At 29.8% G+C, this 25,674-nt stretch overlaps 1 protein-coding gene across 2 annotated transcripts; it reads left to right on the forward strand.

Annotated features, from left to right (window-relative positions):
* Positions 1-3,163: 3,163 nt before the first annotated feature.
* On the forward strand, positions 3,164-10,775 carry LOC108486771 (trafficking protein particle complex II-specific subunit 120 homolog). 2 transcript variants are annotated; one of them, XM_017790986.2, is made up of 10 exons: positions 3,164-3,829; positions 4,203-4,406; positions 4,526-4,708; positions 5,236-5,345; positions 5,652-5,711; positions 6,064-6,352; positions 6,481-6,773; positions 7,553-8,430; positions 8,916-9,869; positions 10,046-10,775. In XM_017790986.2, the coding sequence occupies exons 1-10, from the start codon at positions 3,419-3,421 to the stop codon at positions 10,264-10,266; spliced, it is 3,603 nt and encodes a 1,200-aa protein (XP_017646475.1). In that variant the 5' UTR covers positions 3,164-3,418; the 3' UTR covers positions 10,267-10,775. The 2 variants fall into 2 exon arrangements, with proteins under 2 accessions (XP_017646475.1, XP_017646476.1); XM_017790987.2 differs by having other exon boundaries at positions 3,696-3,848.
* The last annotated feature ends 14,899 nt before the right edge of the window (positions 10,776-25,674 follow it).

The following is a 25,674-nucleotide window of genomic DNA, read 5'->3' on the forward strand; positions in this document are numbered from 1 at the left end:
AAAAACTGCATTTTTGCATAGAAAACTTGAGAAGGATATTTACATGCAACAACCAGAGGGTTTTACAGTCTCAGAAAAAGAGGACTATATTTGATTGCTGAAAAAGTCCCTTTACGATTTGAAACAGTCACTAAGACAGTGGTACAAGAGGTTTGATTCCTTTATAACTTCTCATGATTTCAAAAGAAGTAGTTTTGACAGTTGTGTTTACTTTAAGAAAAACAGTGATGGTTCTTTTGTGTATCTACTTCTTTATGTTGATAACATGTTGATAGCAGCAAAAGATAAATGAGAGATAAGAAAGGTCAAAGCCCAACTAAGTGAAGAATTTGAGATGAAAGATTTAGAACCAGCAAAGAAGATACTTGGTATGGAGATTCTCAGAGATAGAAAAGCAAGTAAATTGTACCTAAGTCAGAAGGGGTACATTGAGGAAGTTCTTTGCAGGTTCAATATGCAGAGTGCTAAGCCTGTTAGTACTCCTTTAGTAGCCAATTTTAGATTTTCATCGGTTTTGTCTCCACTATCAGATGATAAGATTGAGTACATGTCACATGTTCTGTGCTATAGTGCTGTGGGATCTCTCATGTATGCTATGGCTTGTTCACGTCCAGATTTATCATATGCAGTCAGTGCAGTTAGCAGATACATGACGAATCCCGGTAAAGAACACTGGAAAGCAGTTCAATGGATTTTAAGATACTTACGAAGTACTACTGATGTTTGCTTACAGTTTGGAAGAACTAGAGATGGAGTCATTGGGTCTGTTGATGTTAATTTTGCTAGAGACCTTGATAGAAGAAGATCTCTTACAGGTTATGTCTTTACAATCGGAGGTTGTGCAATCAGTTGGAAAGCCACTTTGCAAACTACAGTCGCTTTGTCTAGCACAAAAGCTGAGTACATGGCAATTATTGAGGCTTGTAAAGAAGCTATCTGGTTGAAGGGACTCTTTAGTGAACTCAATGAAGACCTTCAAATTAGTACTGTATTTCGTGACAGTCAGAGTGCAATCTTCCTTACAAAAGATCAAATGTTTCATGAGAGAACAAAACACATTGATGTTCGATATCATTTTGTTCGTGATATTATTGCTCGTGGTGATATTGTTGTGAGCAAAATTAGTACTCATGAAAATCTTACAGATATGATGACTAAGTCACTTCCTATAACCAAGTTTGAGCATTGCTTAGACTTGGTTGGTGTCCATTGTTGAAGTTAAACCCTTAAGGGGTTTTATGGAAGAAGTGGAGAACTTGTTCGTTGAGAGTTCACGATGAAGAACTTGTTCATTGAGAATTCGTGTCAAGGTGGAGATTGTTAGAATTAAATGACCCGAATCCTTATTTAAATAAAATACAGTGGTAAAATAAAATAAAAGTAAAATTCATATAGAACTACACTTCTTTTATTTTATTTTAGAATAAGGTTTTTTAAACCTTATTAAACTCAATCTATTTTATATTGATTAGAATAAGGTGTTTCAGTCTTACTAGAATATGGCTTTACAAGCCTATAAATAGGTATAGTCTATTCCTCTTGTATTTATTTGAATTTGACATAGTGAATTTTCTTCTCCTCTGCCCGTGGTTTTTTCCCGAAAGAGTTTCCACGTAAAAATTTGTGTGTTCTTTATTTTATTTTATTTTTCACAGTTTGATTAATATTATCATAAAATTACAAAATTAATATATTATGATTTCATTCAAAATTATTTTTAAATTTTATTGTTGTAATATAATAAATAATAAAATTTAATTTTGTTTGTTCAAAAATTTCTTTAAATTTATGCTTTTATATAGATTATAAATAAAATGCTAAACCTATTTTTTTTTTACTATCAACCTATTTACTAAATGGTACAAGGAAACATTTGTATTTGCTTTATTTGGATAAATGCTTGTCTTGAGTATAGAACAGTTTTAAAATTTATAGCCAGCATTTACTCCTTAATGGAATTACAAAATGTGGATGATTATTTATTGAACTCGCTCTGGTAGATATCTTGAAAAAAACAAAATAAAAGGAGTTATAAAAAATAATTATATTAAAATAAATAATTTAAAAATATTCAACATGGATATCGTCATATTTGTAAAAAAATATAAATTATTAGAATTAAATAAAATGAAATTTGAAATTTAAGTTGTTTTTATCTTATAGAGGGTCATGTGTATTAAATCAAATAAAATTCTTAGGAATTTTGAAAAGGAATTGAGCTATTGAAATCTCTTTTAAAATTACTTATTTGAAAAATTTCCATATATTTACTAAAATAAGTAAATTCATTTTTAAAAATTTAAAACCTTGATAAAAGTGAAATCCCTCCCAAACACGCTTTTAATCTCTAAACTTGACAATTTTTCTCAACTTGATCCTTGAATTTTTTTTTTTTCACATTAATCATATAACTTGACAAATTTTCTCAATTTTGATCCTTGTGATAATATAGCATTCTAAGATTATGGCATATCATCATCTCCTTTTAATAAAAAAAAATATTTTTAGGCAACAACATTACATGGACTGAAATTGAAAAAGTTGTCTAATTTTAAGATTAATGTGAAAAAAAGTTCAAAGACTAAGATGAGAAAATTACAAGTTCATAGGCTAAATGTTGATTTAACCTAAAAACAATATATAAATTCTGAACTTTGTCGTGAAGGATGAATTTTACTTATAATATCAAAATGGTTTCATATATATATATCATTCTTAATTAAATTTGAGATTAATTTAAATTTAGAATAGTTAAAAAGCAGTTGAGAAAAACCTCATGAATTTTATTATAAGTTTTAATTATATTTATTTTTAAAATTAATATCTAAAATTACTCATAATTCTTTTTAACTCATAAATATAAAGATGGGTTATTATATTGATTCTTTTAACCCATAAATATAAAGATGGGTAATTATATTGATAGTTTGTACAATATTTAGTTGAACATTTCAATTAATTAGTAACAGCGGTAATTTTACAATGGAGGTAGATATTAATCATAGGCTGTTGATGTAATTAGGGATGATTGGCTTTTCCTGACTTCCCTCCCTCTTTATTTAATTATTTAATTAATTTGTATATTAAAATATATTCAGTTTCTAAAAATTATAGATCCGTAATTATAGATACTTTCCCACATATGGAATTTAAGATTTCTAATTTTATTTTAGTGAATTTGGTCTCCTGTTTTTTTAGTTTTTAATTTTAGGTTTATTATAATATTATTTTTTATTATATGATATTCTGATTTTTTAAACAAAATAAATAAATTAAATACTGCAACCCCATTTGTCGACCTGAATCGTACTTGGCCAGGTGCCTCTTCGACTTGACCGATTCGTATGTTCCTAATCTGATACACCTACCACCACACTATCATCACTGCGCCTCTTCTTCCCTTCCGTCCGATCTGGCAATGGAACCCGACGTGAGCATTGAGACATCATGCATGATCCGGATCGCCGTCCTTCCAATCGGCAAAGTCCCCCCTCCTCTTCTGCGGGATTACCACTCCATGCTCCTTCCGCACCACACCATCCCTCTCTCAACCATCAGCTCCTTCTACACGGAGCACCAGAAATCGCCTTTCGCCCACCAGCCTTGGGACACAGGCTCGCTCCAGTTCAAATTCTTGTTGGGCGGGTCTCCGCCTAGCCCTTGGGAAGATTTCCAGCCTTATCGCAAGTTCCTCTCCGTGATTGGCATTTGCCACTGCCCTTCGTCACCAGATCTTGATCACGTCATCGATCAATTCAATGCTGCCTGCAAAATTTACACTTCGGCTCTAGTTCTACGCTGCTTCGCCTTTTGTCCTGGCGATTCGCAAGTTAGTTCTCAGAATTAAGGTTTCTATTTTACTTCTCATTGAATCACATGCTGATATCTGGTTATTGGTTTCGATTATTATAAATTGACTTGGATTCTAATTATTAGTAATCTGTCGAAGGAATGGTTATATTACCTAGATTCTAGTGTGTCGTGAATGCTTAGGTTTTTTGTATAAATTTGAAGGATGATAACCCATATTGGGTGTAAGATACGAGCATTTTTGGGAATAAAGTCTGAATAACATAGTAGAATGATATGATTTGTGTTTTTGAAACCTTTTACTATGTTTACTATTTGTTTATCTTAATAAACTAAACAAAACCTAGCTTTTAATGAATTACGTGATCTAATTACTTTATTTTCTGCTGCAGTTGGATGATGGTAAGAAAAGGGAGAACTTGGTTTTGTTTCCTCCTGCAGACCGTACAATGCAGGAGTTTCACTTACATACAATGATGCAAGATATCGCTGCTTCATTACTGATGGAATTTGAGAAGTGGGTTCTTCAAGCAGAATCTTCAGGAACTCTTCTGAAGACGCCTTTAGATTCTCAAGCTACTCTTAGCTCAGAGGAGGTTTATGTTTAGGTGTTTTATGCATTTTAGTCTGTGAGCACGTGGGCGTGGGTATGCGTGCACTTCTGCATGTGTGTGTGTGTGTGTGATGTGTTTGTTTTTATTAAATAACAATGCAGGTGATCAAGGCTAAAAAACGAAGACTTGCTCGTGCACAAAAGACAATAGGGGATTATTGTTTGTTAGCAGGATCGCCTGTTGATGCAAATGCTCACTATACTACTGCACTAGAGCTAGCCAGGTTGACTGCAGATTACTTTTGGTATGCTGGGGCATTGGAGGGTAGTGTTTGTGCTATACTGGTAATTGCAGGATGTTAATCAAGCTCATCTGCTATTTATGATATTTGTATGGACCCTTAAATGTCCTTGTTTAGATTTTATAGATGTTCTTGAACAGAAACAAATGGATAAGGCTAGCAACTCACTTGTTGAAATTTGAAGCTAAGTTTTTTTAAGGAAATCTCTATTGGAAAAGTGTCTCATAAAAGTTTTACAACGAGACACATGTTTAGTTATGTCCACTACCAACTTTAGTGCTATGGTTAAATTCCAAGATTTATCACATTTGAATTCGTGATGTTTTAGTTTCCTAATTGAGGATTTGTCCCATGTGTAAGGACTAAATTGTTCCTCCTTCTGTACTTTATTATTATCTTTTTACTTTTCTAGGGTAGGATTTTTTGTAGGAGGAGGGGGTTGATGTTTTTTAAATTAGGCTGTATTGACCTTTTGCATCATAACTGCAAGTGATAATATAGATAAAATATTTGCACATATGATATGAAATTTATTCATCTACTGTATAATTATTTCTGTCTTATTATCAGGTTGATCAAATAGGCCAGAAGGATACAGGTGTAGAGGATGAGGTTAGATGTCGGTACAATAATGTCATTACGCATTATAGGAAATCCTTCATTCAAGACAATGTTCAGAGGTATTTGGTGTCTTTCCATTGCACCTTCTTTGAGTTTCAACTACACATATTTTTAGATTTTCGCATCTACACTCTATTCCCCTACTTTTTAAGTTATATTTATGTTTGTGTTGTACCCATCTTCATTTGAATATTCTTTTAAGCAAATTGGATGAGGTCTTTATGATGCACCTTATTCTTGTCAGCCTAATCTTGTGTAGCATAATAAAAAGTGTTTGATTTATGCACATATTTTATTAATCAATGGAAATTTATCTAGCTTTAACTTTTTGAGAACTAACTCTTTTAATTTTTTTTTAAATGCAGAGTTTCACCCATTACCTTTGAACTTGAAGCTACCTTGAAATTGGCCAGGTTTTTATGTAGGTGTGTTTCAATTTTCAATGGAATTATAATTTCATTGAGTTAGTTGTGGACATGACATGCATAACTCCTTGGTATAGATAAATTATAGGGAGATTGCAAGTTGTATTAGATAAATTAGAAATACATCTTGGCATTTTGAAAATTCGGTTGTATCATTCAACCCCCTCTTCCTAACTCCCATTTATTTTTTATTGTTTTACGTTGTTAATGTGATAGTTGGTAAAGAATACGGTGGAGACACTTTTATGACAAACTATATAAATTCCAAGATCTTGTACATAGTTTTATGTGTTAAGTCTTGTCAAAATGCATTCTTAAAATAACATTGTTTATATTCTTGTGGTAATTGTAGGAGAAAATTGATTAAGGAGGTTGTGGAGTTGTTAACGAATGCTGCTGATGGTGCTAAATCTTTGATCGATGCCAACGACAGACTCATATTATATGTTGAAATAGCTCGCTTATTTGGTACTCTTGGTTATCAACGAAAAGCTGCCTTCTTCTCAAGGCAGGTAGCTCAGTTATACCTACAACAAGAAAATAGATTTGCTGCTACCAGTGCCATGCAGGTCATAGGAATGACCACCAAAGCATATCGTGTTCAGAGCAGAGCATCCATCACAAAACATTCCATTTCTAATGTATGGAACTATGGAGCAAGTTTTGAATTGTCGACTTTATAAAGGCACTTCAATCTTATTGAAGTTGTTCTTTCTTTGTAAACTAGCATACTATAACAACCATCAATATATTCTTTCTTCTGTGGTAGGAAACTGAACCAGGGAATGCTGATAATGGAAAATTGCATCATCTGTTAGTAGTTTCACTGTTTGAATCACAATGGAGCACCTTGCAGATGGTTGTGCTGCGAGAGATACTTCTATCTGCTGTTCGTGCAGGAGATCCTCTTGCTGCCTGGAGTGCAGCAGCAAGGCTACTAAGATCTTATTATCCTCTAATTACACCTGCTGGACAAAATGGCCTTGCTAGTGCCTTAAAAAGTGCAGCTGAAAGGTTGCCTTCGGGAACTCGATGTGCTGACCCAGCCTTACCTTTCATAAGGTTTGTCTTATTGCTTTTGATTTTATCTAGATTTGGGGATGGATAATTGTATTTCCTCAATGTAATGGTTTTTGTGCTTTTGTTGTGCTCAAATGTATGTTGAGACATTCTGTTTTCTCTTAGTTTTGTCATAAGCTTTTTGGTGTGGTTTAAGTGAAAAAAACAACAGCGATAGAAAGAATTAATGCTAAACAAACTTGTAAGAAAGATGGAACTCGAGAAAACTTAGGGTTTTGCATTAATTGAAATATAATAATCAGAAATATTGTTGATGTAAATTAGTTACAACATACATATAATAGATTTTCTTGCAAATAAAGTTTTATTATTAACCCTAAACTTAATCCTCAAGAAATATAAATAATACTTTAAACTAAATGTTATAAAATAATCTGAAATAGAACAAAATAATAAAATTAATTATTATAAAATCATAATTAAGCTTCTGTGTCACTTTTTTTGCATACTTTCTCCTTCAATTCTTTTACTGAGGTTCATATATTTTCTCATCGTCAATTGTGATAAACTATTGACTTTCACTATCAAGTTTATGTGCTTCTATTGCACTTAAATGTGGAGATTTTAATAATAGTTAGTTGCTGAGACATTATGTTTTCTCTTAGTTTTTGCATAGGCTTTTTCCGCATGCTTTCCTTGTCTATCTATTATTTTTTTAGGTCTATGTGTTTGCTTATTGTCAATCATGAAGAAACTGTTGACTCCCACTTCCTTAATACCCCAGTATGCAAAAAAGTTGATATTATTTTCTATGAATGTAGGGTATACTCTTTTCCTCTCCATCCCTCACAAATGGACATTGTAAAACGCAATCCAGCAAGAGAAGATTGGTGGGCTGGATCTGCTCCTTCAGGACCTTTTATCTATACACCATTTAGCAAGGGAGAGTCAACCAAAAATGGCAAGCAAGATTTGGTTTGGATTGTTGGGGAACCAGTTCAGGTCTTTGTGGAGTTAGCTAACCCTTGTGGATTTGATTTAAAGGTTGACAACATCTATCTCTCAGTGCAATCAGGGAATTTTGATGCTTTTCCCCTTAGTGTAGATCTCCCAACTAATTCATCCGAGGTGATCATGTTATCTGGAATCCCAACATCTGTTGGACGAGTGGAGATTCCAGGATGCACTGTTCATTGTTTTGGTGTAATTACTGAGCACCTTTTTAGGGATGTTGATAATTTGCTTCTTGGAGCGGCGCAAGGACTTGTGCTTTCTGACCCTTTTCGATGCTGTGGGTCGCCAAGGTTGAAAAATGTGTCTGTACCAAATATTTCTGTTATACCTCCATTGCCATTGCTAGTGTCGCATGTTGTAGGTGGTGATGGTGCCATTGTTTTATATGAAGGTGAAATTCGAGATGTTTGGATAAATCTAGCTAATGCTGGCACAATTGCAGTTGAGCAGGCACACATTTCACTATCTGGAAAAAACCAAGATTCTGTCATCTCGATTGGATACGAAAAACTAAAGTCTGCTCTTCCATTGAAACCTGGTGCAGAAGTGACGATACCTTTGACCTTGAAAGCCTGGCAGCTTGGCTTGGGTGAGAGTGATACTGCAGCTGGTAAGGGTGCCTCCGGTAGTATGGGTAGAACTGTGAAGGACGGATGTTGCCCCTCATTGTTGGTCCATTACGCAGGTATTTTTGTGAAATTTATATGGTGAAATCAGACACTGTGTCTCTCATAACACTGAACCACATTTTCCTTATGCTGCCAATATCCCGTTGATGCATTTAATGTGATATTGTGTTACCAAGTTTCTTTGATATATTCTTTGCAAGATTCCTGTAGATTGGATGGAATGATCTACGATTTCCCTTATAATGTAGCCTTGCAGTATTTATACTAGCAGCTATGATGCATAGCAAAGCCCATTCTTTGCAGTTAAATATTCGTATGCTAGTAGTTTTGCATAAAGGTGGAAGTGTATCCATTATCAACCCTCTCAGAAATATTAGTGGCATGTGCCACTTGTTTGGAAGCTTGACATAATCAAGTTCATTTGACTTGGATGAGTAGTAACTTCTTTATAGTTCCATCAGTCTTGAACTGCATGTTGGAACTTTTTGAATGAGATTATCCTTTCAGCCTTTTCCTAATGTTGAAGTCCGTTCTTTTTCAGGGTCATTGGGAGATGCTAGGGATCTTGAAAAAAACAAAACATCTGTGCCCCCAGGAAGGCGTCTGATTGTTCCACTACAAATCTGTGTTTTGCAAGGTTTGTCTTTTGTGAAAGCTCGCTTGCTTTCCATGGAGATTCCTGCATATGTGGGCGAGAGTCCTTCCAATCCGGCTAATGTGGATGGTAACCATTCAAATAAAGCTGTTGGCTATGGAAGTAAGATAGAGAGATTAGTGAAGATTGATCCCTTTAGAGGAAGCTGGGGATTACGTTTTCTTGAACTAGAGATGTCTAATCCAACTGATATGGTGTTCGAAGTAACTGTTTCTGTCTTGGAAAAACCAAGCAATGAGGACGACGTTTCTGTTGACTATGCTGCTGAATATGGTTATCCCAAAACAAGAATTGACAGAGAATACTTCTCAAGGGTTTTAATACCACTTGAGCATTTTAAGTTACCTTTTCTTGATGATTCATTCTTTTCAAAAGATCTGCAGCTTGACGAGTCCACCAGTTGTAAAAATTCTAGTTTGTCAGAAAGAAATACAAAATCTGAACTAAATGCTTCCATTAAGAGCCTCGTTTCCAGAATAAAAGTCAGGTGGCAATCAGGGCAGAACAGCTGTGGAGAACTGAATATCACAGATGCTATACGAGTAGCCCTTCAATCATCCATCATGGATATACTATTGCCAGATCCTCTGACTTTTAGCTTTAGGCTTGCTAGAAATGTTTCTAAAAATGCTGCAAATCTTGATTCACCAAAAGAATCTAGTATTAATATTCAGCCTTCTATGTCAAACAGTTATGTAATCGAACATGATATGACTCCTATGGAAGTTCTAGTTCGGAATAACACGAAAGAAACCATCAAAATGAATCTTAGTGTTACATGCAGAGATGTAGCAGGACAGAATTGTGTTGAGGGCACGAAGGCAACTGTCTTATGGGCCGGTTAGTTCCTTTTCACTTTATGGTATCATATTTTAGCCATTAACTTAAACCTATCTAATTTATCAATTTCTTTTTAGTTTGTTGGGCAATTCATAAAGAACATTTCCTCTGTTTTTTTTAAGAACCATCAAATTAGTGTTTTCGACTGAGAGGTCAACCATGTTTTTGTTAATCAGGTGTTCTAAGTGGAATCACCATAGAGGTTCCTCCACTTGAAGAAAGCAAACATAGTTTCTTTCTGTACTTCCTTGTCCCAGGTGAGTACACCATGGTTGCTGCTGCTGTAATCGACGATGCAAATGACGTTTTAAGAGCTAGAGCAAAATGTGAATCGCCTGACGAGCCTATTTCTTGTCGAGGACCTCCTTTCCATGTTCGTGTCATTGGGACTGCATGACATTTTTCTTTTTTTTCCATATTCTTTCATAAAGTGAACTTCCTAAACCACTGCTCTCTTCCCCTATACACCGAAATTGAGATTCCATCTCAGAAAACCTAATCCGCTTCTCAAAATCCAGTTACCCTACAAATTGAGTGCATGCTTTTGAGAAGATATGAAGATTACTTATCTATCCATTTTTTGGTTTTTTTATTCATTTTATATATATATATATATATATTGATTTTGTGAAATAGATTTAATATTTCCATTTATTTTAACTATTGTCCTCATTTCTATCGTCACAATTCGAAGGATTTGGACCAAATTAAGCAGTAATGCCCATATGACTTTGTGATTCGTGAATTATGTTTTTGTTGGACTAAAAATTACTAGTCATTAAGAGTTTATAAACCTGAATGGTGTTGTTTGCATTGCCATCAAATTCCAAAAGTTATTCCTCCCTTGACAGTGTGAATTCAATTTCAAGCTTAAATTAATGATATGCTTTGTTTTTGAAATGAAAATTTTTCGTGTTCAGATGATTTCAAATTGTTCGACTTATTCCAAGTTTGATCATTTTATGTTCAGTTATTTTAGATTCAAATCATTTAGTTTTGTGAATTTCATGTAGATGTGTTTCTGTGGATTCTTTTAAGATAAGTTTCTTTACTTAAAAGAATTGTTCTAAAATGCAAAAAAAAAAAAAGTTGTGGATTTCCTTGTATTAAACGAGGGAGAGATCCATCAAGGCAAAAGTACTACCTATGTAAAATCTAGATTTAAGTTAAATGTTTTCAGATATAAAATGTAGTTTTTGGAATGCAAGAGAAATCAAGCATTGCAAATATTTGATTCAATGAACTTAAAACACCCCAAAACATGATGATTTGATACATATAATTAACAAATCTGCTTTTATTAAATTAACTTAGCTTAGCCTTCTTTGATATATGCGTTTTCCTCTTCCCTTACCAACCCAACATCAATTATTTTTTCTTCTTTCCACTTAATATTTATTTGTTTCTCAATTACATTGCCCAAATTCTATAATATACATTTATATGTTCACAATTCATTTTATACACATTTCTATGAGGATTGTTGTTGCCTCTACCAGGATTATAGTTGGTAATTTGCAAAAGTAAATGAAGTTAAAAGAGTTGTTGGAACGTTGTCTGACAGTTTAAGTCAATATTTTAACAGGGTATGAAGTTGATAATAGATAAAAATAAGTAACAGAGAAAGCTTGTCAAGATCTAATATTTTTAATTGATTCCATGATTGCTCGTTTGATGCCCACAAAACTATTAGTCCATTAGTGATTGGTTGATGCAACATCTCTTATTTGTTAAGGATGTTATCGGCTCATTTTTTGTGCACCTTTATTGAGTTGTTGAAATTTTTCTCGAGCCATATTTAAGATCTTAATCCATTTTAGTAAGTGTTATATTGCCATCAAAGTCTCCTCTCTTCAAATATAAGCTATAAAATATAATTAGTTTCACAAATATCATTTAATAAATTTTTGGTTGTATCAATTCAATATATATCTTGCTCTTGATGAAATATCATAAAAATATTAATAATTAGTTATTGCTATTCAATCACTTTCCATGGCTTCCATGCTGATAGATATTTTTGAGCATGTACGGGTTATGTCAACATCAATGAATAGAGAAAATCAGCTTTCATTAATATTACCATTTAGACCAGAAGATTGTGAGTTTCCTCAAGCAAGAAAATGGTGTGACATCTTTGAAAAAAGATTGGTGTGACATCATATCTTCAGAATTTTATACAAGAACAAATAAAATATTACCACCAAAAAACCAAAAGAAAACACAACATCATCAAACCCATTCTTAATATATGATATTTATTTTCCCTTGTGCATCTAAGACTCTGTTTAGTAACTTTATTTTTTTTTTTTTAAGCTAAGAAAGTTTTTTAAAGTAAAAGTAAGAAGTGCACTTCATTCCCCCATTTTATTTTCATTCTTTTGCTCTTTGCATGCTTTCACCACAACTTAAATCCTAAGTTGGTAGAGGTGGCAAATCGATGGAATTAGAATAGGTTCTTTTCAATTCAAATGATTGCGGATACAAAATCTAATTCGACTTTAATCATTTGGGATTATTACAAATTCATTTTTTTTTTTTGGATTAGTTAGGTTTTTAGCTCACTTTTTTTTAGACTCAAATTTTTCATATTTTGACTTATTTTTAAAATTTATCGAAATTTTTTGACCAGTATCAATAAGTCATTAGCCTTGATATTGTTATAACAAAGAAATCATGGTTTTGTATTGATGGTGAAGTGAAAAGACCAAAGACAAGTTGCAAGTGGCTTAAAAGTGCCATTGTGGTCCATGAAGAAAACAAAGCCTAATTTTGAGGTCGAAAGAAAGGGGGTGAGGGAGGGGCAACTCAAAAGGAACATAAAGCTAGAAATGGGAAGTGGGGGACCAAAGCTACCATTGCTATAAATTCTCCAAGTTTTAGGCACATTCTCGCCCTTTTTTTTTTTTTTTTTTGAAAAAATTGATTTTTGATATTCATATTAAGTCATGATTATATTTTGAATAAAGTCATATCAGATCTTAAACAAAAGAATAAAACTCTCTCCACATTTTTTAATCTAAATACTTAAACCCTAAATTTTATTTAAAATATCAAATTTCTTTTACCTCTCAATTTAACAATACAAGGAATTCTCAGTCTTTCAAAAATTTATATCTTGTCAATTATTATTATTTTATCAAACAACACATCCATCTCTACAGCATTTGATTGAAAAGCCATGTAATAATAAAAGGAAAAGAAAAGAAAGCATCTTCTTATTCAATGAAAGTAGGTTGCTTACCCCCTAATGATTCACATTTGAGCATTTCTCCAAAGAACCCAAAGCATTTTTTTTGCCCCAAAATTCCCTAATAATTGAACCAAATTAGATACCCATTTTTACTCTCTCTCTCTCTCTCTCTTCCTTTTAACATTGCACGATTTGTTTGAAAAGAAAAATTATTAAATACATTTGCTAACAACTTTCAAAATTAAGAATTATGGGAATTAATATAATTTTCGTTATTAGATCAAAGTAAATAGTTTTAAATTTTATATTTTATATTTAACTTGTTAAAATAAAATTAGAGCACACAAATTTTCCTTTTTTTTCTTTTCTTTTGTGCAATTAAAGTCTTAAAGATGAAAAAATTGTATAATCTTTACTTTTATATTTAATTTTGACTTAAAATAGTAAAAGTCCTCAATTTTAAAAAAATAATTAAACTCCTATTTCTTTTTTTTCATTGAATTAGATACTTAAACTATTAAAATACATTAAAAAAATCCTCAAACTTTTTCCAAAAAAGAAGAAGCAATTAAACCCCTTGCTTTTTTTGTCACTCAATTGGGTACTTGAGTTTTTTAAAATGCATCAAAAAGGCCTTTAAACTTAAAAAAAAAAACAATTAAGCCCTTACTTTTTTTGGCATTCAATTAGGTACTTGAACTTTTAAAATAAAAAACAATTAAGCCCCTACTTTTTTTTGGCATTCAATTAGGTACTTGAACTTTTAAAATGCATCAAAAAGACAATCAATTTTTTTTCAAATATAGCAATTAAGCTCTTTTTATTTTTATTTTTTACACTCAATTGGGTACTTGAACTGTCAAAATACATCAAAAAAAGCCCTTTAACCATTAAAGTTAACTGCCCCTAAATTTTTTTTAGTTAAAGCCATAACATGTTACAACCACGGCATGACATGTGGCAAAAAATAATAAAAATATTAAATTTTAATAAAAATAAAAATATTAAAATTACAATAAAAATTGTAAATTTTATAAAATCATAAAAAATTATAAAATATATGGAAACATATAAAAGAAATATAAAATTTATAGTCATAAGAAAATTATAAAATGTAAAAAATATAAAATTTGTAAAAAAAATATAAAAATTATCGTACCAAAATAAGTATTTTATAATTTTTCTATAATTTTTTTATCATGTTTTGCCACATGTTATGCTGCGTTGCCACATGTGATGGGTTTAACTAAAAAAAAAAACTGGGGTTGTTAACTTTAATAGTCAACCGTTGTAGTTAATGGTTAAAGGATCTTTTTGATACATTTTATGGTTTTTATAAAAAAATTATAATTTTTTACAATTTTTATAATTTATTTTCTAATTTTAATAAAATATTAATATTTTTTATAAATTGTATTGATTTTTTATGATTTTTTTGTTATATGTCACATAATGGTTGTAAGACATGGTGGCTTTAAATGACAAAAATTAAGGACAGTTAACTTTAATAGTCAATAGTTAAAGTTAATGGTTAAAGAGTATTTTTTATGCATTTTGACAATTCAAGTACACAATTGAGTGTAGAAAAGAAAAGGAGTATAATTATTATTTTATAGCATTAACCATTAAATTTTAATTTTTATATTTTCTCACCATGCATTTTACTATTATTTTATTTTATAAAAGATTTCGGTCAATTGAGTATTATTATTATCATGTTTCAATAAAAGTTTGTTTTTATAATATTTTATAATTTGATGGTTATTCAATGTTTGAATATAAAATAGAGAAATTTTGACAGATTATTTATTTATTTATTTATTTATATCACATAATCTTTTAAGATTGGGAGGTAATTACTAATAAAAAGAAAAAGAAAGGTGGGGGCTTTATCACGCCTAACCAATTTAGTGCTTTCACAAATTCAATGCCTGTGTTTTCATAACAAAAGTTGTTGATTTGAAATGTTTCTGTATCTCAAATTTCAACTTACACACACATTTTCTTTATACCAAACTCAATGAATTCAGAATAACCCTCTAATTTCAACTGCTTCAAACTCCTCTTCACTTTTCCTTTTTAATTTCACTTCCAATTAGTTTTTTCATTTTCAAAATCCCAAACTATCTTCTTTTTATCTCTATCCATCCAAAACTATCTATTTTCAAAATAAATTAATGGAGTTTTATTATTTATATTTTAAAGAAAATATTAATTTCTTTATAGCTAACAAAATTTACACTCACTTTTTAAACAAATTCGTAAACATATCACTAGGAGAGAGCAATTGATTAGTTGAGATTAAATTTATTGATTAACCAAACCAAATCAACTTAATATCGATTCAATGTTTATAATAATTGATTTTGAGTATAAATATTGATATAATTATAGTAACTTCATATTTATATATAAAGCAACCCATTTTTATTTTAGTTTTTTTAAGAATTATAAATTATAAATTAATATAATGATAAATTTATACTTTAATTCTCTTAAAATAATAACTTTTAGTTTAATCTCTTTTAAAAATTTTAAAATAATAAGTTAATACAGTGATAAAATTATACTTTAATTCTCTTAAAATTTATAATTAAATTTTAACCCTTAAAAATAAATTTATGCTTCATCCTCATATATATATATATATATATATATATATATATATATATATATAAGTAAATTAAATTGACCTATTTTAATCATCTACAAAATCGAATTAAGCATCATAATTAACTTGACTAAAAGCTATTTGTTAAGTCGGTTTAATCCAATTTTACTCACCCTACTCATATTTAATAGCAATTCCATTTTAACAAAAATATTAATAGTATCGATAAATGAATTAAATAATCTAAATAAAAATATAATTTCTAACTTTTTTTTAAAATTTCAAAATTTACCTAAATATATATAGTAATTAAAGGATAAAATGCTAATTGACTTAAACTTCAACCCTGACCAACTTCATCTCTTTTCCTCTTTTAGATACTAACTCTTTTGACTAAAACTTCTAACATATATTAGTATTATCAAAATTACATTAAATTTGCCGATTGAATTTTAGTAATATGGGTATCATTGTCAATCTGAATAATGTAGATTTGAGCATATTAAAACGTATTATCCTCTTATTTATGAGTTAGGATTAAGTTATAAGTAATTCCAACTGTTATATAAAAAATAAATATAATCAAAACCTATAATATTATTGTTAAAGAAGAATTACATTAAATTTGAGTTATTTACTTAATATGCATATATAAATAAATATATGTGGTTTCATAAAGGACAGCCTTCACCATTAACAGGTGCACAATGAATAACTTTATCATTCATGATCCTAAATTAAAATGAAAAATATTATAATAATATTCAAAAGATTTGACGACAGAAGATAAGACAAGACAAAAGCAAAGACAAGCCTTACATTAGACTATTAAATTAGTAAATGTTGGACCCACGTTGTTTTATATTATATAGTATATAGTAAAGTTAGTAACCTACACCGGCCTGCCAGTGCCACCCACATAATAATCAAATGCACATTTTTTAAAAATTATTAATAAATTAATTATTAAATTAGGAGTAAATTTTCGTTTTGGTTACTTAATTTAAAAAAGTTATAATTAAACTATTTAAAAGTTCTTATTTAAGTCACTGAACCATTTAAAAGTTTCTATTTAAGTCATTAGGTTGTTATGTTTTTTTTTTAAAGTTTTGCCATCGAGCTCTAAACAACGATTTAACAATTAATATGATAGGTCAGTACCCATCAACGAGTAGAAGAACATACTTTAAATCCAAATCGACTTCACGGTCAGTGTCAGACATTAGGAAAAAGATGTTTGAATTTTGGTCCACAGAATTATGATGTCCAAAGCTGTTTCATAAAAAAACTGAATTATAAAAGAGAGCTTTTGATTATTGATGTAAGTAGTGTGGATAGAGAAAGTCATATAGCATTGATTTTAAAAGTTCGGGGACTTAAATAAAAATTTTGAATAGTTTAGTGACAAAATTGTAACATTTTTTAGTTAAGTGACCAACACAAAAATTTACTTATAATTTAATAACTAATAGTGTAGTTTACCCTAAAAAACATGGGTTTAATTTGAAACCTATATCAAATGTTAATCCTTAAATTTAATGTTACAAATCAAATAACATTAACTCAATAAAATTTATCTATATTTATACTATTATTTAAACTTCTAATTAAGTTAATGTCATGGGTTAACTAAGTACCAACTTGGTTGAGAATAGATTAATTTATCATTTCTATTGAATGATTAGTGATATTATTTTGATGTCATTTTATCTTTTCATATTTTTATATAATTTTTAAATAAAAATACTAAAACTTACATATATAAGGATCAAACACAAATTTAATAGATTTATAAACAAGTTCTTTACCACTACAATAATAATTATTGATTATTTAAAAAACAAATTTTTACATAAAATGTTTTCTCTCACAAACACACCTATGTTCTAAATATGTTGTTTCCACAAATATATGCATGTGATTGAATTTCTAGTATAGATAATATTGTTGATTGAGTTGGTGTCATAAGTCAACTCGATATTTAATTTTTCATAATTAGATTTTTAATATTGAAATTTTCTTTCACCAACATGATGACATGCTATAGACAAATGACAAGATCATGATAAATGATTGAGTTCATTTACTATTTTTAACATGACGTGTTCACCTATTTAATTTTTTTACTCACAATTTAAATTAACTGTTCCTTTTTTTTAAAACAATATTAGTTTGAACATACATTTTATTATTTGTTATATGTTATTTTTAAATACATACTTATATTATAAATATGTGGTTTCTCAATGCATACATGTATAATCGGTATACTAGTTTATGTTATAAGTTAACTAAGCCTCAACTCAATTAAGAAATTATTAAAATACTATTTATATAAGTTATATTGTTATAAGGGTGTTTTGTCTTTCTACTAAGCAATAAAACTCAATCATAATAAGGTTTGATCTGACAGACATAATAAATTTTAAACATTTAATTGTAACATTTCAAAGCTTTTACTTGTAGCTCCCACCAAAGTCTTACACTTCAAATCTATCGATATTGTATTGAAACTAGAAAAAAAAGAAAAAACAATTGAAACTAATTAAAATTAATTATTATGAAAGTTTGATAAAATATATGGACTATTTATGATATTTGCCCATTTTAATTCTAAACGATATTATTCTACCATTTTACTAATTAATCTACAACCTCAATTATTTTGCTAATTAATCTTTTTATTTCATATATATATATATATAAACTCAGTTGTCTTGTGTATTTTTATTAAATTTTATTTTTCTAACATAAGTTTTTTTCCTTTTGCAAAGTTTAAACATAATGAAAGAACACAAAGAGGTTTTCTAATTATGTTGTTGTTTGTGGAGTTTAATATCTTAATTAAAATTTAAATGGTATTCAATAAAAAATAAATATTTAATATCTTAATTAAAATTTTAAATGGTATTCAGTAAAAATAAATATTTTTCTAATAATTTTGTTATATACGATTTTTATTGCAGTCTATTTTTGACATGAATTTAACTTACTATTAAATTTAATTCAATTTAATTTTATTATAAAGAGTCAATAATCCCAAGCAATTTAATCTAAATCTAAAATTGATCAATCCTAAAAAAACAATTTGAACTCAAAATACTTAAAACTCAAAATAATTTAAACAAAAAATAACGAAATCACAATGACCTAAACAAATAATTTGAAATAACTTAATCCCAAAGCAGTCAAACCTTAGGGTGTGTCTAATATTACTTTTAAAAAATATTTTTGAGGCAAAAGTATTTCTAAAAAAATTATTCTTTTTAGAAAAAAATACTTCTCCTAAATAAAAAAATTAGCCTAAAATATTTTTTGAGAAGTTAAAATTTTAACTTCTCTTTTGAAAAATAATTTAAAACTAAGCCTTAAAAAACCTTAACTAAAAAAGCTCAAGCTTCAAATTCGAAGGACCAAACCTAAAACAGCTATAAATCATTCGTTAACCAAATCCAAAATTAATCAAAAAAAAAAATTTAAAACCTAAATTTATTAGATCCAAAAACATCTCAACCTACTCAATTAGATAAAATTCTCACTATTATTTTATAGATTGTTTTTATTTCTGAAAGAAATTTATTGTTTTTTAAATGTGTATATTTTTAGGAAGTATTTTATTGCTTATCGAAATTACTAAAACACCATTACCATAAAGCGTGTGGGTCCATGCAAGTGATTGACAATGGATAAGCGTGACGACTTCCTAATGGTTGATATTGACTGCCACGTCATTTCTGCGTTAAGGATGCTCCACGATACCTAGGCCGGGTTGCACTTGATTCTTTACGTTTCGACACGTGTTCGTTAATAAACCATTCACTAACTGTTCGGACAGTTTGATGTTTGTCCCGAAAGTTTCACTCGTCCAAAAGTTTTTTCTTGGGTTAATATGTTTCTGGTACCTGTTTTTGGTTATAATGTTCAATTTGGTACGCGAGTTTTTTCTCAATTTGGCACCCGAGTTTTTTTTCCAATTTGACACCTAAGTTTGGCTTAATGTTCAAATTGTTACTTGAGTTTTTCTTTGTCCCAATTAACCACCTGAATTTAGCTTCAATATTTAATTTTGATACCTGAGTTTTTTTTTTTGTTGTCCTAATTAAGTGCTTATGATCTTTTTACTAGAAGCATACTATCAAATGTTAATTGGCTACATAATGATAGTATTGAAGCTAAACTGAGGTACCAAATAATATATTGAACCTTTTTTTTTGTCTTATACTTTTTTGTAATTATATTGGATCCCAATTAAATTTGTAATTCAAATGCTAAAAGTGAGGCAAACCCTTTTAAATGTAAAATTCACAAGTTTCAAACTTGATATTTTACTTGAGAGGCATCAAACCCCTTATCACTCGGTCCAACAAGTATTGTTCAGAGTCATGTATAAATCATGTGCAATGCTTTCTTTTCAATGATAAAATAAGAAATAAAAAAAAAATTGCCAATGAGATTTTGACGTTGTTAACAAAAGTTGAGATTTTGAGTGATTAGATTGAGTTTTACACTGTGTAAATTATGTATGAGCTTTTTATATACAGCTTGAATCCTACCGTATATAAGTCATGTCCAAAGTTATTTTGATCCAATGTAAATTATAGTTATGTTGGTGTTATACTTTGTAGTATTTAATTCTACCTATAGGTTATTTAGATGTATAAACTTTGTAGTTCATACCCTTATACAATTTGATGTAATCAGCCTAGGAATTATAATTAACTAAACTTGATTTTATAAATTTTAGAACTATACATTAATTTTAATTATATGTATAATGATACATAAGTTTAGATTTTTGTGCGAATATATAAATGTAAATTTGATTTTAATATTTTTGTTGAGTTTTCTAAAGGCACTGACAATCAATGTGCAATGTTTTAAATTTATATATTGTATATATAAATAATTATATTTAAAAAATTAGATTTATATATATTATAAATGTGTATAATTAAATCACAATAAAACTTTCATAAATATAATTGAATAAAAAAAGAGATTTATGCGTATAATTAATTTAAATTAATATTCATATATAAACATTGCACGTTAAAGTAAAGTTCATATATAATTTTAATATTTATTTCTATAATATATAAAAAGTTAAAGTATAAGGAAGAAGGGTTCTCAAGATTGAGTTAAAATTATTTATAATTCCCATAGTACCATCACAAATAATACATGTCCAAATAAGTATAATTAGAATCATTTTAATACAAAACACAATCAAATTAAAAATTAAAATAAACCTAGATAGAGCCCATATATAATGGAATTGAAACCCAAAATAAATCTAAAAAGATTAAGAACGATATTTACGTATGACAAGATTCAAAACTAAACGCTTAAAGTCCTAAACTAGACCTGATCATGGGTCGGGTCATCTGGTTCGGCCCGAAGGCTCACCCGAAATGTAGGAGGGTTTGGGCAAAAATATAGGCCTAAAAAATGGGCTTGGAAAAAAAATAAGGCCCGTTTGAAAAACGGACCAGGCCTCGAGTAAGGCATTTTTGGCTCGGGCTCAGCCTGAATTCACTAAAGGACAAAAAAATCTGCTCTTTTTTTTTAATGTTATTTTCTTGTTATTTTCTCCCTATTTTGCTACCATTCTACTATTATGTTTCTACTATTTTGTTGTTATTGTTTGGATATTGAATAAAACTTATTTTGTTGTTAATTTTGTTATTATTTTAAAGACATTTGTTAATTTTGTTATTATTTTAGAGGCATTTGCTTGTTAAGTTTCATTTATCTTAGTGTTATTTAAGTTTACATGTTTTTTAAAATTTATTTTTAATTTATTGGGAAATATTTATTTTGATGTATTATATATATTTAAAATTATATAAAAATAATATAAAAATTAACACGGGCGGGCCAGGTTGGGCCTAAGTTTTAGCATTTTTATCCGAGTCAGGCTAGGGCAAAATTTTAGGCCCATTTTTTGGGTCGGGTCGAGCCTGGGACTAGTAAATGGGCCTAAATTTTTAGTTGAGCTCGGCCCAGCCCGACCCGACCCATGAAAACCTTTATCGTACACCCTTAACATTTATCAACATTATCTAGATATCATTCACTATGGTAACACGTATTTATAATGTCATTTTTTTCTTTTACTTTTAAAGATAGAGAACTAAAGCACCAAAAAAAGTCACAAATAATATATATGTCGACAAATAATATATATGTCGACAATATTCGTAACATCTAAAAGAAAAGCAGGTGATGAATTGTGGCAAAGGCATAACGTTGGAAGCAAAACACATGAGGGGATTTTTTTATCATAAATAGAATAACTGAAATTAGTTAGCAAAAGTGTCATGATACATCACTTCCCCCATAGCCTCGACATGCATAATAGGATTAAATATTTTGGAGGTTGTTGACAAACAACAAAATAAAAAGTAGAATAAGAGGAATTCAATTGAGGAGGATTTGAAAATTTGCTTCCAAGTCTTGCAATTGCATTCGCACAACGGTTACCTTCCTTAAATGTGTGCTTAAGCTGGTGCTGATGGAATTGATCAAGTAAGGTCTTACATTCAAGGATCAATGTAAATAGCAAAGGGTTAGAGATATTATGATTACAAGTAAGGCTAATAACACTTGTAGCATCCACCTTGACTACAAGATTTTCAATATTAGCATCCTTAACTAACTTTAGACCATCTGAGAGCACCCAAAGTTCATCTTGAATGGTCATAGCCGACAGAATATGTCTATAGGCCCAGTAATCTACTCCTTATGTAACGACTTGATTTTAGCTGATGTCAAAAAATACATTTTTGAAGCCGGATTTCATAGAACAAGTTAATTGGATTATTAATCAAGAAGTTATCATGTTAAGTATGAAATTATAATATTGATTTATTAATTGATTCAATCAAGAAAGTTGTTAATTATAGTACAAGGACTAAATTGCAAAGTGGTTGCACAAGTCATTTGTGATTTAAGAAATGGATGAAGCCTTAAGTAGCAATTGAACCAAGGACCCTAATGCAATAAAACCATCATTAAGACATGGCTAGTGGCATAAGTTGATCATGGCCATTCATTTATACTAAGTTATGTTATATTAGATCATAGCCATTGCATATCCTAATTAAAGGTTAATAAGTTTCTAATTATATATATAGCAAGTTAGTGGGGAGATGTAACAGCCTAATTTTTAGTGGTGTCAGAGATAGTGAATCGAGATCACTAAATTCGACAAGTGAGTTTGAAAATTTAATAAATTACTATTTATTAATCAAGTGAGATTTTAGAAATATTTTTGAATTAGTGAATTTTGTGAATTAAATGAATTTATTAGGTAAATTGGGTCGAAAATAAGGTACCGAGACCTCGATTTCATAAACAGAGCCGTAAATATTTTTATAAATATTTACAGAGTGTTAGTGAATTAGTATTAAAGTTTCGTTAGAAAATTTTAATGTTTTGATAGTTAATTAATTAAAAAAGATTAAATTGAAAAAGGTGCAAAACTTGTTAATTAAAGAAATAGTGACTAAATGGCTCAAATAAGAAATAAGAGGGATTTAAAGGGCAATTGGACCTAAATTACATAGGCTGGACGATAGAGATATGGAAATTAGTAAGGAAGTAATGTGAACTACGGGCAAAATTGGAAATTTTGCAAATTAACTAAATAAAATAATGACTAAATTGAAATTCTAGACAAATATTTATATTTATCCAGCCAAAAATAGCCATTTAAGAGTTCTTCTAAGCTGGTTTTTCATATTTTTGCTACATGTAAGACCAATTCTTTTCTTTTCTTGAAATTTTTGTGTTTTTGAGACTTTTACAACTAGGTCCAACTATTGAATTTATTAGTTTTTTATTCTATTAGTGATTTTGAAAGTTTCCATGACTGAGTTCTAGAATTTTATGATGAATAATCATGGATTTGAAGTTCTAATTTTGTTATGTGATGATTTTATTAAGTGATTTTAATATAAATTGATTTTTAGGACCTAACAGTGAAAAAGTTAAGAATTAGGGTTTAGTGTTGAAATTATGATTTTCAAAGATTGTGTAGTAGTTTAAAATGATGGAACGAATTGTTAATTGAGAAAAATAAGTTCAATTGATAGGTTAATTGATTAGGGACTAAAGTGTAAAAATTGTAAAATTTAGGGTAAATGTGTAATTTCAAAAATTGAAGGGTATGAATTGTGAAGTGGAATGAGGCTGAAATATATGTGCTAATGAATGAATAAATTTATATTATAGATCAAGAGTCCAAAGAAAATCGAGGAAAAGAGAAATTATCTGAATAGTTCCTAAGCTACAACAAATTTTACAAACTAGTCCAGCTATGGTTAAATTTTTAATGTTATTTGTTAAATTGATGAATGGTAATATGTATTTGTTTATATTATTTGTTGAAAATAAAACTATTGTAAGAATTATGAAATTGAATCAAATATTCAAAACGAACGGAACACGGGATTGAGTACAATCGTTCAGTGCAAAAAAGGAATTGATGGAAAATTACCTAAGTTAACCAAGGTTCAACACTTTTTGTGAACTTTTGTGTTTTCTTCCCGTTTAGCTCATATGAGTTTCAGTTAACTCGTATGGGTTTCAGTTTAACCTTATTGATTTTCATTTAGCTCTTAAGAGCTTTTGTTCAACCCTTAAGGGTTTTCGTTTAGCACTTATGTGCTTCTGTGCAGCCTTCAGGCTTTTGAATACGATATACTCATATCCGTAAGACGTTCTTTGATTTGAAAACTTTTGTAAGTAATATATGAAATTAATGTCTGAAGATTTAAACTTATTCTAATATCAATCTAAAATAAGTGAATTCATCGATTGAAGTTGTGTTTGGCAGGAATAGTATATTGAATGATTTACTTAAATGAATTGTTTTCGTATATTCCGTAAGATTTATGTTTAAAGCCAACGAACTTACTAAGCTTCATTAAGCTCACTTTAGTAGAAGCTTACTTTAGTTGTTCAATATTCTTTGTAGATTTTCAAAAAGTTCGGAGGATCGGATCAACACATTGGTTCACACTATCGAGATAACTCCAATAGATTTTGTTATGCATCTTAAGGCTTATATGACAAGTATAGGGTTAAATTGAAAAGAAGTAAACTTGTAATGTGATTGATAGTGGCATATATAAATATATGTATGTTTGTATGCATATACTTAGTAATAGCTTAAAATAATCAATGAGTGGAGTTAATGTAGTAAGTTTATGCAAATGATTTGTGTGATGACATATTAAGTTTAAAACTTGATTTTTGGCTTGTAGTGGTTGCTTGATTAGGTTGTATTGGTATATGAGAATGTTGTATACAGGTTGATTGTAAAAAGGGTGAGAAAAGTGGCCTTTAAATGGCCTATTTTCTTCCACGCGGTGTGACACACGGCCATGCACATGGGTGTGTAGTCTGGCCTTGTGTCCCCTGCATATTAAATTCGAGAAACAGAATGCTTAGAGTTGAGTACATAGGTAGAGACATGGGCATGCGTCTCAGCCGTGTGTGCTACACGGCCTAAGACACTGGCGTGTGTCCTGGTCGTGTGAAAACTGCACCTTAATGTTTTGCAAGTCAGAAAGTTACACGGGCTTGGAACACGGCTGTGTGACTTGTTTCATATACCACACAGCGTAGGGCATGGGTGTTTCATATACCCACACGAGCGTGTGACCCATGTATGTGGGAAAATGTTTGAAATTTCACGAAAAATTTTCTAGGTTCTTGATTTAGTCTCGATTCGATTCTAATACTTGTATTGGGCCTCGAGAGTCCATTTAAGGGACATTATGAATAATCTCGAAAAATGTATAGTATTTGACATGAATTATCTGTAAATGTTCTAAAATGTTTCGTAACCCTGTTCCAGTGACAGATATGGGCTAGGGGTGTTACAGGAGAGAACTAAGTCATCATTATCATCTTCATTTGTTTTCGTTCATAACTATGAAAGAAAAAGGTTTTCTATGTTTCCTATATATTGTTGATTATAATTAGCAAGGTGA

The sequence above is a fragment of the Gossypium arboreum genome, chromosome 6 (genome assembly GCF_025698485.1).
Source record: "Gossypium arboreum isolate Shixiya-1 chromosome 6, ASM2569848v2, whole genome shotgun sequence".
NCBI lineage: Eukaryota > Viridiplantae > Streptophyta > Magnoliopsida > Malvales > Malvaceae > Gossypium > Gossypium arboreum.